The sequence below is a fragment of the Micromys minutus genome (genome assembly GCF_963924665.1).
Source record: "Micromys minutus genome assembly, chromosome: 11".
Lineage (NCBI taxonomy): Eukaryota > Metazoa > Chordata > Mammalia > Rodentia > Muridae > Micromys > Micromys minutus.
In genome coordinates this window covers 27,819,848-27,833,672 of record NC_137980.1, presented here as the reverse complement: position 1 = coordinate 27,833,672, position 13,825 = coordinate 27,819,848, and the positions used below count along the sequence as shown (strand labels likewise).

General features: G+C 41.9%; 1 protein-coding gene across 5 annotated transcripts in view; it reads left to right on the top strand.

Moving 5' to 3' along the window:
* The window catches only part of ARHGAP24 (Rho GTPase activating protein 24), a gene marked incomplete at its 5' end in the record, with an annotated part of 368,413 nt that overhangs the window by 343,000 nt on the left and 11,588 nt on the right, over positions 1-13,825 (top strand). For all 5 annotated transcript variants that reach the window (XM_080924806.1, XM_080924805.1, XM_080924809.1 and 2 more), the window contains 3 exons: positions 6,873-7,005; positions 9,004-9,077; positions 11,535-11,656. In XM_080924806.1, coding sequence (XP_080780932.1) covers positions 6,873-7,005; positions 9,004-9,077; positions 11,535-11,656 — 329 coding nt within the window. The remainder of the gene's footprint in view (positions 1-6,872; positions 7,006-9,003; positions 9,078-11,534; positions 11,657-13,825) is intronic.

Here is a 13,825-nt window from a genome sequence, read left to right as displayed (position 1 = left end):
GCACACGGGAAACTGACTGCCTGGTGTCAGCTGAAGGAACCAGTTCCTTGAATCAAGACCAGCCCTCTAAGTCCTGAATAGATTGCTGTGACTCTTGGTATGCCTCTGTCTTATGTCATTTTATGTCACACCATTTATAGGTGCGATGGTGTGTCGAGATTTTATAAGCATTGACTTTGAGTGTTTCTAACATTTTGCTATTCACATACCATCATGATTTTAGGATTTATTTTATTCATTCATTCATTCATTCATTCATTCATTCATTCACTCATTCACTCATTTTACTTTGCGATATATGTGTCATATGTGTGTGTGTACACCTGTGGAGGCCAGAAGTGGGCACTAGAACCCTGGAGCTGGATTTACAAGCAGTTGCTTGTGGCCCAATATAGGTGCTGGGAACCAAACTCTGGAAGAGCATCAGGTGCTCTTAACTGGTGAGGCAGCTCAACCCCTGATTCTAAATATATCTGTGGAACAGCCCCACTGACAATATTGCTACTTTTCTTTGAACACTATGGATTTTATGCAAACTTTCTGAGTGGGAAGCTTTTGTATGTCTTTTTGTTTGTTTGCTTGGGTCCCATTCCTGTGGATATGAAGTCGGGTCACTGAATGGAGGATTATGTCACCAGCCCTGGCTCAGCTGCTCCAAAGACTTAGCCCCTGTGCATTTCCATTTAATTGATAATATGGAGGCTGGAATGTGCTGTAGTTTGGAGCTTCCTCTCTGATGGCACCAGGAGGTGAGAGAGAGAAAATGATGAAGCCCGATGCTCCTCCATGCACAGTGATGTCACTGCCCTTTCTTGTGACATGTGGCATTACATTCTTATGTCACACAGGGTTCTGAGAAGCCCTCTTATGGACATAGCGAGGTCTTGGAGATTAACGGACTTTGGGAGGAACCGTCTTCCTCCGTGGGAAACATGAACGGTTCTTCACTGGATATGTTATGTGGGTTGTAACTACACACATGTCCCGTTTGTTTGTGCTGTGCTCCCTTGCTGTGTGTTTAGTGCCCCTGTGGACCCATAGTGGGAACAGAAGCTTCACTTTCCCTTGGGTTCATCTTTGCAGAATTAGCTTGCTTCTGCTAATGTCCCAATAGGGCTGTGAATAAAAATGCCCAAAGAGGTTTGGGAGTCTTCGGCCCATTTCTCTGTTTATCTTTGCCTACTTACAAGAACATGGCATAGGAGAATTCAGGCTTTGGTGACAGGCAGCAAGGAACTGAAGTCTGCGTCCACTATCTACAGTCCACGTTAATGCTGAGGGCTACTTACTCACTTTCTTCTCAAAGCCTTTGGTTTCCTCATATAGGGAAACACACCTCGAAGGATGTTGTGCTCATTTCAAAACAGCACAGGACTGAGGATGGGGTCAGTGGCAGAGCATTTGCCTGACATCCCCACCCTCAGGAAAACCCACAGAACCAAAAGCAGTGGATTAATCTTTGGCCAGGAGCAGACATTTCTTACTGCCATTACAGCCCACATCTAGACGGTTCCACTGTTTGTAGGGCCAGGATACGGGCGATGATAGATTGACCGGCTAAGTGTTGAGAAAATGTCATGTGCTCATATTTGCGGGATGCAGTATTTTCCATCCAGGAGAATCTGTTTCTGTTTTAAAGTCACCATGGCAATTCCTACAGAAAGAAATAAGGAGTCCACAGTTTTAAGCTCTGAAACCGTGTGTTGTATGTGTGTGATTCAGGTTCCGGCATTTTAGATGGAAGTCCATGCCATAATACATTTCTAAGATAAGTTTATTTAGTCAGCTATTTCCCAAATTTTAAAGATATTTTATTTTAAAAATGAAATCAAAAGAGCTTAATAAATTGGCATAACCACATATCAGAATATTTTATTGCCCTAGTAAGATCTCCCATGCCCCTTCCTGCTTTCTCCTGCCCCGACCTTGATTCCTTCCCAGAGTGAGAACTGGTTAAATTCCCTTCTCTATATGTTCTTCTTCCTCAGGAAGTTTCACTTAGCTATAATTATTTACTATTCTCTTATATCTAGTTTCCTTTATTACCATAATGGTTTTTTCTTACTTTTGTCCTTGGTATAACAAAAATCAATAGGTTGTACATTAGTTCTTTAAAGGTTTCTTTTGAATTATATATGTGCATGTATGTTTGTGTATGTGTGTGGGAGCAGAAGTATGTGTGGGTGTGAAAGCATGTGTCTGTATGTGAAAGAGAGAGAAAGTGTGTGTGTGTGTGTGTGAGAATGAATGTGTGAATGTGTGTGTATTTGTGTGTGTGAGTGAGTGTGTATTTGTGTGTGTGAGTGTGTGTTTGTGTATGTGACTGTGTATTTGTGTGTGTGAGTGTGGGGGGGGTAAATGCATGTATGTGTGAGTATGCTGGTATGTGTGGTAACCTACATGAGATTATCAATTTTTATGTGGTTTACATAACAAGGAAGAAATCTGTGATGCACAAGCCTATGTTTATAATTTTAGACACAGAGAAGGGAGAGAAGGGAGCAGTGTGGCAATTAGCTGTGCACGAACAGTTGTATTCTTAAGCAATCACATTTACTTCCCAGTCTGACAGTGGAAGTCCAAGGTCAGCAGTGCAGCACCTCTGACCTCCAGGGGTAACTGTCTCCCCAGATGGCAGGTGGAGCTTTCCTGTTGTCCCATTGTGCGGCTCTCCCTCAGACATCCACTGTGGAGGTGACTCATTCCTGAACCACCATACTGACAGATACTACTAGACCCACCCTCATGCCCTTACACCTACCCCTGATGACATCTCCACAGCCCCACCTCCAAACACCTTTATGCTAGGCACCCAAGCATCCACGTATGACTGTGGGAGCTCATGTTTAGCTCATGATGTGGTCCTCACAACCATTAAACAAGGAGAAGTGAATCAGAACACGTTATACTCAGTTTGGTTTGGAGGGAAAAGGCTCCTTTAATTTCTGTGTAGAATTCATGGGGACACATGTGGGTTCACACTAAGTGACATGACTAGATTTGGGTTTCACTCCCAAAGACAGCCACAGTGCTGGCCTGTAATAAAAAATACATGTGAAAAATGGCAAACTTTTACAAATAGATGCTTGGCTTGGTTTGAAGCAGTTCATTTCCTAGGTCTGACTTCCCCCGTGTCTCAGTGAACTGGGGCAGGGGCAGAGAAAGCACTTCCACACCATGGCAGGCTAGATAGAGACACTGGCTGCGTGTGCCTCTGCTGGATGTCTTCTTGGGGTCTGATGGGTACAACGTCATTTCTTAATTTCCAGGGATTTTTTTTTCGGTCCTTCTATTGTGCTTCTTGCAGATACATTTACAATAACTGTAATATTATCCTGTGCAGCTATCTTAGGAGCTCATCATGTTGGTTAAACAAGGGATTGATTATACTGCGTTCTGCACATAGTATCCAGACAGATGAAATTCTCATGTCTAATTCTGGGGCTTAAACCTTACAAGGTTTTGTCTGTGTAGGATTTATCTTATAATTATGGTGACAGCTGAATATATGAATGAGTGACTCTCTTTCTCTTTGTGTGTGTGTGTGTGTGCATGTGTGTGTGTGTGTGCATGTGTGTGTGTGTGTGTGTGTGTGTGTGTGTGTGGTCGCATGCACATGCACATGTGCATATCTTAAGAAAGACTAGGATTAACGGCTGAGAAGGAAGGATTCCTGCTATATCTCTGTTCCTATGTTCTATGTTGTGCATAGCACATACACAGAACAAGAAATCTCCGGGAAGTCTAGAGAGCATCCTGAAAATCACACACCTGCCTTGTATAGAGAATGTTATGAGGCAGGACATAGGAAACGTGGTAAGAAGTGTTGATGATGTTCAGTTGGGAGTGGAAGCCCACAGGGGACAAAAGGATCTGTATTACTGATCTCTTTCTTTTCTAGCAAGCAGCATGAGGCAGTGTATACTGAACATCCAGGAACTGTAATAAATGAAAGATGACCCACAAGAATATATGAAAGTTCAGTCACAGAAAGCCCAAGGAAGTGTGCTCTTTACTTTACACAGTAAGGCTGAGACGTGAGGACCATGGATATGAGACGGCATACCAGTTAGACCTGGAGGCTGTTACTCAGCTTCTCCTGCTCTGACAGCTCTCCCACCAGTGTCTTAGATCCTTCTCTGTCTGCTTTCCCACCTTCCGTGAAGACAGCAGATACGACTATCTTAATTCCACACAGAATCTACCACTGAGAAACCTGAACTTGTATAATGACACATTGGCAAATAGTTTGAGGCTCCTGCCAAACAGTTTGACTCTGTGGGTAGCTCAGCTCTTGGGGAGTGACTAGGAAGAATTTCTGTCCGTACGGGGTTCTGTTTGGGGGACTTCAGGAGTCATATTGTCACAGAACCTCCTTGCTGCCCTGCAGTGACGAGGGGGTGTGTTCAGGTGTTCCTGATGTCAGTTAAGCGGGATGGGAGGGTTATTCTCTTTTACAGATTTTGCATGACAAGTCCTCTCACTTTGGGGAACACTGAGATGTATATCCAGGCATGCTGCATAGGTGGTACATGACATGACATTGGTAGTTAATTGGTTGCACACATTAAAGTACATGTCAATTAGGGGCAGTAGATTTTTCACTGAGAGAGTTGAGGCTGGAGAGTCAGGACAGAGGCACAGAGGATGCTTTTTGTTCTTAAAGACAGTATTCAGAGAAGCCCCAGCCTCCCGCTGCCGAGGGTAGCCTGGGAACAGTGGCAGAGTGACTGAGAGCTCTGTGAAGTAAATCAGAGCAAAGCATGCTGGAACCTGTCCACCGATGACTGTGTTCTTCCGTTCAGTGCAGAAGCCTCTGGGTCTACAAAGTGTCTGCAGTCTAAGAAGGCTTAAAAAAAATGTCGTGTACTTTAAGATTTGGGCTTTAAACAAAAAGTTTAACAACTTATCACCAACTGCATGGAGCGCACAGATACGTATGTGGTCATTTTTGTCTTCATCATTTCTGTATAATTACTGCTGTGCATATTTGCCGTAATAGCCAACAGTTAACTGTAGTCACTCAGAGAAGGCATCAAATATTGGTCCCGCTCCAGTCCAGCCCCCTTACTCATAGCTCGAATATCTCTACTCCCCGGGACATCCACAGCTCTGGAACTACACACTCTGCTGGCAGAACCATCCTGTAGAATCCATCTGATCCAGGCCACATCCTGAGTCTTACTTTGTGCTTGCGCCATCTGCTGTTCAAACAATTCTCAGTGACACTACGTACAGAAGGCGTGGAAATGGTTGTTTCTGGCTCCATCTATATTTGCTTGCATTCTTCATAACTGCATGTTTCTCAACAGCTGGAAGATATCTAGTTGTGTAAATATAGTAGTCTTTCTCATCCATTCCTAAGTCAAACATCTGGGCCGTTTCCATTCCCTGGCTATTGTGAGTACAGCAGCACGAACTTGGATGAACAGCTGTCTCTGTAGTGTGATAGAGTCCCCTAGAGTGGTTTCACTGGGTCATGTGGTAAATCTCTTTCTAGATTTCTGAAGACCCTCTGCACTGATTTCTGCAGTGTCTGTACCAGTTTGCACTCCCACCAGCAGTGAACAAGTCTTCCTTTCCCGACGTCCTTACCAGCATTTGTGGTCATGTTTTTATTATCTTGGCAACTCTCACTGGGGTATCCACTGTGAATCCGCATCTGATGAGAAGGCTAGAATAATGCCTCCTCCTTAACCTTAATCAAGTCTTTGATATAAAACACAGTGTGGAGTAGACAGGCAGTAAGTTCAGGATGAAATCAACCCAGGGGTTAAAAACTGAGAGCCTGGTGGCACCTTGTCCTGTGTCCTATGGTTTTATAAAGACATTACATACACACCTCTTTGTAATAAGAGAATGTTCACTAGGCAGGATATCCTGGTGCCCATGTTCCATTTTCTGCATTGGAGTCGACCCAGGGGTTAGCCTCTGCCACAGCCTGAGAGTGAGGTACAAATTCTGATTTCCTTCAGAATCTCTGTTGGCTTGCTTCCACTCCGTCTGGATCACAGAGATGAAGTAACTTTCAAAATGACATCCTTCTCCCCCCTCCTTTATAGAGAGACAATAGAAACATTACATCATTTTACTGCACATTTCATTACACTGATATATGTGCCAAGCATCAGTCTTGTCTCCTCCACTGCCATCTGTCTGTGTGGAATAGTGGGAAACTCGAGACAGGAACAACAAAGTGGACGTTAATGTTCCTGCAGATTATTCTGCCGCTCTGGTATCCAGCCGAAGATACATTCTGAAGGTTACTTAAAGGTCGTATTAAATGTTCATAGCATTTCCATTCTCAGGGGCCCTGAGAACCCACAAGTATTTTATAGTCCTAGACAAGCAGTTATGTAGAAGCAATTACCTTCAAAATTCACAGTGCCTACAAAGTTAGTGTGTCAAGTTTCAGGTCTCTGCAGCCAATTGTCTGTCTTCCCCAAAATAGGTTCACCCTTTTGAAAGATGAAGCAAGAAACCTGAAATAATATATGCATCTAAACTTATACACACTTGATGTTACATGTTATTCACAATGTGATGTATTCTTACTGTTTTTCAAAAATGGTGTTTTTTTTTTTTTTTTTTTTTTTTTTTTTTTTTTCTGTCAGCTACACAAGTTAGAAAAATGCCTGACCTTTTAAATGTTTTCAAATCAAACTGAAGACTTGGCATCCTTCAGTGTCCCTCTCCTGGCTCTTGTGGTGGCATCTACTGGGCATTATGGAAGCGTGTGCTTCTTGAAAACTGGATCAGCCGATTCAATCAAATATTTTGACGCAATTCTCTTAGATAAACATATGGTAAAAGAACAAATAGGATCATGGGAATACATGCCCAAAGAATGTCTCCCAACTCTGTCCCTGCAGCAACACGGACGTCCATACTGTGGCATCGCTGCTGAAACTGTATCTCCGAGAACTTCCAGAGCCCGTTGTTCCTTATGCAAAGTATGAAGACTTTTTGTCCTGTGCCACGCTGCTCAGCAAGGAGGAAGAAGCAGTAAGTCAATACAGTGTCTGCTTAAGCACGTGGGCGGGGCTGTGGGCAGGGCTTTCTCTCTTCAGTTCAAAAGCTTTCTTTCCCCATCTTCTAATTGCTTTATCTTGTGCTATGTGCTCATATCACACTGGATCTTCGTGTATAGCCACACTCCTGATTAACGATGAGCATATAGTTAATGAATATACCCTCCTTTCTCCTTTTTATCCCCTAATGGCTGATGGCGCTGCTGCCTCAGGCCTTCTGATCCAGGGAAGGGCTGATGTCTCTTCCCTAAGTACCCCATCTTCCCATAAACGACATAAAAGCTGGCCCGTGTATCAGCTGATGACTGCTTGTTTTGCTAAAGCACTTTTTTTGAGAAATTGAGATACAGCTGTTAAAAGTATGTATTTCAGTATCTTTTAGTATATTCTCTGAGTTGTGTAAGCGTGACCAAAATCTAATATTAAAATACTTACATCATTATGATCCTATAACAAACCACATTCCCTATTTTCCCGTTTCTCTTCCTGGCACTTGTAATTTCTGGTCTAGTTACTTACCTCACAGACTTACCTGTGCTGCACATTTTATTTCACTGTTCAGTGTGTTCTTTGGTTTGTGATTTCATCTTCCGTCTGCTCCTTAGTTCATGTATGCAGTAACACATAAGTATTCCCTTTCCCATAATTTCAAGGTATATTCCATTCTCATCCATTCATCAGGCAAAGGAGAGTCATTTACTTCCGCTATCTGGTTATTGGATGATGCCCCTGTGAATGTCCATGTACCCACAGAGTTTGCACCGACATATTTAACATGTGTCTTGCTTATGCATCTGAAAGGTAGAATTGCTGGGCTACTAAACTCTATATTAGGGGCCCATGTGATGTTCAAATCTTACCAGCAAATGGTGCTGTTCCCAGCCTCCCCGCAGGTCTGCCATCACCAACTGATAGTCGTGTTCCGCAGGCCCTCCTGCATGAGAAGAGCACGGCCCTGACTGTCTTCCCCTCTGTCGTTTTGTGATGTTTGCATTTTCTTTGGAGAACCATCTAGTCACTTCCCACTACGTTTTACTTGCATTTTAGACATCCTTATCCCTAAAGGTTCCAGGACTCCCCAAGGAGAGCTAAGACTGTGATACTTGTACCCTTTATATAAAAGCTTGTATTGCTCGCATCACCTGAACACAGGGTGTAGTTTAGGTCGGCTTCTGATACATATAGAGAAGCTAGTGTAACACGGGGCTTCACAAACAGTAATCTGAGGGCCGTTTAGGCAATGTTCAATAGAGACGCAGATTTTTGTAATAGTTTGAATCTATAGTTGCTTGAATCTTCAGGTCTGGAAGGCAACTATGATTGTCTTATTGTTGAGTTGTAAGCACAGTTTAGATACAAGCCATTAGCAAATAGTTCCCTCCATTCCATACATTCCCGCTTCTCTTTCCAGATGCTGCATTTTATCAAAACCTTCGTTTCAGAAGTTATTTCACGGTTTCTATGGAATCTCAATGACCCACTTTAATGGGTCTTTTCTTTTGTTTTTGCGGATACCTTTATTGCAAATGAAGCTGTTGCCTGTTTTCAAGTCAACTGCAATGTTTCTAAAGTTCGAATAGCTTCACTTTGAAAACTGTTTCCAAAATAGTAACTTTGCACAACAGTTCTGAGGGCTGGGTCTCTAGGCAGCTGCCTTATCATGCAGAGATTACATGGCATCTCTGAATGATACAGATTTTAGGGCCACTGTCTTTGACTGAAATGCCATCAAGTGATATGTGACTGGATTTAGAGAGCTATTTTTATCTGTGCATCTTTGGAAATATTTCCAAACTGCTCGTTGTGAGAGTGAAACATTTTCAGGGCAGGATCTCTCACTGACAGCATATTAAAATAACCATAGTAGCCTCAGCCACAGCAGCAAAGCCCACGTGGCTATTTCCTACTGTGTCGAAATCCAGTGCTAACACACATAACGTAACATATTTCGTCTCTTCTTGTTTGTGCTCAGGGTGTTAAGGAGCTAACGAAACAAGTGAAGAGTTTGCCAGCGGTTAACTACAACCTCCTGAAGTACATTTGCAGGTAAAGATTTTCCAAAACACAAAGCTAAACCGGACAGCATTCTATTCAGCTTGATGGAAATTTACATGTGGTAGTGAATTAAACAACCTGAACTCCTTTTGTTAGTCTCACAAAATAATGAGTAAGTTTGACATGGTCATCTCAGACTTCTGAAGCACTGAAAATGACTGATTTTACAACTCATTGATTTTTAAATGTCCCTTGTTTCTACACATGAAAGATATATTGTTCCTCTCTTTTATCAAGGCTGCTCGGGGAACAGTCCTAAAAGAGTGACATGTGGGCCTTGGGCTGAGTAATCCAGTTTGGGAATGTGTATTCTAACATGGACTATTTTCTTCTTTGCCTTCATGTAATTTCTCTTCCTTTTGGGAGTAAAGAGCACTAGTGAAAAGATGCCCCTCACAGCTACTCTGAGGTTTAGGATCTCTGCACTGTGACATTCACAGGTGTAACTAAGTAGGAATTTCTAAACCTCTGTTACATCTCTTTGTAGAGATTGCTGTGTTTAAGAACAGGTAGGACCTTCAACTTCATGCCTTCTGAAAGCAGGGAGTGTCTTAACCAACACTTCTAAAAACCTAGAAGGCTTCCATCCAAGAATGTTGAATTCATTCCAGTTATCGTGTTAGGCAAGAGAAAGTTTGTCCTCTTCAAGGGAAAGAGGATAATAGAGGCTTATAAGTCGCCCAAAAATGTCTTTACGCAATAAAAATTCTTCTCTTCAAACAGGCAGATTTTTTTAAGCTTCTTTTTTTAAATTCTTATGTGTACATATGAATGTCCTCTATGTGTATGTACCAAGCACGTGCCTGGTGACAGCAGAAACCAGAAGACAGTAGATAGCCTGGGGCTGGAATCATTGTGAGTCACCCAATGCGGGTGCTCAAAACGGAATGGTTTTTCTACTAAAATTGCCCCAAGAATGAGTTATTTCCTGCTATTTATTCTTTAGCACATAATAAATTAAAATGTGTGTGCTTGCAGTTTTTCATCAATAGAACTGACATGTTAGTTCCCATAATGTTTGAACTTAGGCTTTAATAGACTATAATCAGAGCTCATAAATTCCCCGTGAAGACAGTGACTCTCCTCTTGTGTGCAATCATGGATTTTACCAGATGACCTTGTGTATCATTCTGTCTTTAAACGTGTATATAAACTTAATATCTAAGGTGTTGGAAGCATGCTAACCATCTTTTTATTTATCTAACAAAATGTTCAAGCTAATCAACTTTAAAGAACAAAAGACTGATTCGTATCCATTCTAAAGCATCAAATGGTCTGTCCATTTGTCATTAGTCCTGTCACTTTGATCCTGTGGTGAGGCAGGATAACAAGGAATGGACATGTGTAAAGACATATGTTTAGTGACCAGGATTGTTTTACAGAGTCAAGTATCTTTATTGGAAGGCCATATGTTGCCATTGTTTATTGCATTTCAAATCACCATGTTCTTCTTCAGTTAGTACAATACCCTGGAGACTGACTGTTTCCTCACAAATGTCAGCTTCACCTCCAGTTTCTCAGAGGACAAGGACTGGGGATTTTCTAGCTTTTGTCTTCCTTTTACAATATGTATGTATGTATGTATGTATGTATGTATGTATGTACATATCTATCTGTCTATCTGTCTATCATGTATAACCTGTCTGTCTATATCTGACTGTTTTCTTTTTATACATAGTGATTTTTTGTATCATTTGAGAATCAGTTCCAAATCACATACATATTGTTTGATGAAGTTCACTCCCCAATTACCTCCTTTAAATTTCTTCTCTATTTCTTTGCAATTTTATGTTCTCTCTCGCCCCTCTCTTCTCCTCCTCCTCCTTTTTCTCCTCCTTCTTCTTCTACCCCCCTCTCTCTTTCTTTCTCTCTCTCTTCTCCTCCTCCTTTCTCTCTCTCTCACTCTCTCTCTCTCTCCTTCCCTCTCTCTCTCTTTCCTCCTCCTCCTCCACCTCCTCCTTCTTTTCTCTTTCTCCATCCCTCCCTCCCTCCCTCCCTCCCCCCTCTCTCATTCTTCCCATTGTTCCATTAGGGGCTGAATCTCAATATCTCATTAAAGGACACCTCCCTGATAACTGTGACTAGGCTTCCTCTTGGAAGGTTTCACCACTTCTCAACAGTGTCAAAAAGCCTGTATCACATGAACCTTGAGCAACACTCCTATAAACCACAACAGAAGAGAACACACATTCTTGACAATCAAAATCTACAGTAGCCTCCAAACTCACTTAATTGACAATGGAGGCAAAGCCCCAGCAGCCGGCTGCTTCATCAATCAATTGCACTGTAATTTCTGTACACTCCAGTGAGAGACGTTTGCATTTCCATATGGTTTTGTCTCCATAGTCATCGTTGAACATATTTCAGTTCATACATTTCTCAATGATCCATTTTATTACACTGAGAAACAAATTCTTACTGTTTCAATTGTAATCCTGCCCCGACTAGGTTCCTGGATGAAGTGCAGTCCTATTCGGGAGTTAACAAGATGAGCGCACAGAACTTGGCAACTGTCTTTGGTCCTAACATCCTGCGCCCAAAGGTGGAAGATCCTTTGACCATCATGGAGGGTAAGTGGATGACTACCTTGGATCCTCACCAGGAAAAGAATCAGTTGCCCCTGCTCTTGAATGAAAATTTACTCTCATTTAAGCAAACTAAGGAAAAGAAGATCATGTTTCTCCATTAATTTACTCCTATTATTCTTGAACTGCAGAATACTTTCATTTGAGAAGAGAGTTTTCTTCATATGGCTCAATATAAAATCATAAGATGATTCCACATTAGTGTAAACATAACTGGGGAGATTCTACGCCCCTTTTGTTCCCAAGTAACGACAGGGCATTTCTAAGCCTGCTCTAGTCCAGTTTAGCTACTGAATATATGATGTGGAGACCTAATAAATTTATTAACAAGCTGCGGGCACTGTGCTAGACAGAAGTTTGTCTCTTCCAACCCTTATGGCTGCCTATTTCACAGCCTTGGTCCTTCACCTGCAATATGAGTCTTGCCCTGGCTCACTCGGCTCCACATTGTGAGTTCTCTGAGGATGACTGGTGGTGAATCCTCCTGGTCCTCTCCCTCTCCTCCTCTCATGGCTTTTACTCAGGACCTCCCGACTGGGACAGAAAGTCTCTCCCTATTCTCTTCTGCCATGCTATAGGCTGAAACAGTTCTTTATTAACCAGAGGTGGTGAAAAAGAATTGCACATTATTGGGACATGAGATTCTCCAAATATCATGACAGTGCCAATGTCCAGACTGTGACCAGATCTCTGGGCACAGCTGTCTGCATCTGAGCACACAGTGCACAGAATCATCCCCCCCAACACATTAGCCCTCAGTCACAAAGAAATTTGCACAGATTAGTAGATCACCTGAAAATTAGGAGACAGAAGAACTGGAAAAGTGTTTCTTTTACAGGTCAGTATAATCACCAGAAAATTCAAAAATGTTATTTTCTGTTAATAAGTATTTATTAGTTTAGAGAGATTTAATGATTTCAAGTGGTAAATAAATTTGATTTTTTAATACAATGATGCTATTTACTTTAGGAATGAAACCTAAAGAAATTTTTAATATTCAGATTATAACCATCATTTCCCATAATAACCTACTTCTATTTAATTCCATCACCCTTCACAGACTGGATAATTTCCTTTTACCTGTGGGTACTATTACTACCTTCTAAAGATGACTGAATTGAACATTTCAGAGCCTAATAGGCAACTTAGAAGAAGCAATGATAATGAGTTTCAGTTTTACTCAGATTTTATTTAGTCTTAAAGGAAATATTAACCTCCAAGTATGATAGTCTTCCTTTTATGCAAGCTCTAAGATTTTTCATGCTACATTTCCAGTGGGAAATTAATTACATCTAAATAATTTAACAGACATAGCAGTGTGATATATCTGCAGCAAAAGAAGCTTCAAGATGCTTCAGTCCATTGTTCCATCCAATGTTTAGCACACATGCAATGTGTAAGGAGTTACAGAAAGAAAGCCCAGACATCACTGTAGGCCACCTTCCCTGCCCTTCGCTTCCCTCCGCTCTGTGGCCTGACGATGGTTGTGTGGCAGCGTGTTTCCTGCCCGGTGGATTTCCCCACAGCCCGTCTTCCTGCATTTTATGTTCCTTTGCCCTTGATGCTTTCTACATGCCAGGGCGAGATCAACTTCCTCCTTGTAAAACTGAAATTGTATTGTTTTCTTAAATCAGGAGTTGTGCCATAGCTGCTTCTATCTCTGTCTGTCTGTCTGTTTAACAGGATCCCTAAAATATTGATCCACTATAAGATTAAATGATGGCATAAAAATTCAAGACACAATGTCTTATACTAGCCTTCCATTAGTCTTATACAGTCTTACAGTAGCCCGTGCCTTTAGTATTTATATTGGAAAGCTATATTTAATTTTTGTAATTAAAACATTTTAAGTTATACAGTGTCTTAGGGTTTTACTACTGTGAGCAGACACCATAACCAAGGCAGCTTTTATAAGGACAGCATTTAATTGGGGCTGGCTCACAGGTTCAAAGGTTCAGTCCATTATCATCCAGGTGGGAGCATGGCAGCATCCAGGCAGCATGAAGCTGGAGGACCTGCGAGTTCTACATCTTCATCTGAAGGCTGCTAGCAGAATTCTGGCTTCTAGGCAGCTAGGATAAGGATCTTAATACCCACACCCACAGTGACACACCCACTCCAACTAGGCCACACCCACTCCAACTAGGCCACACA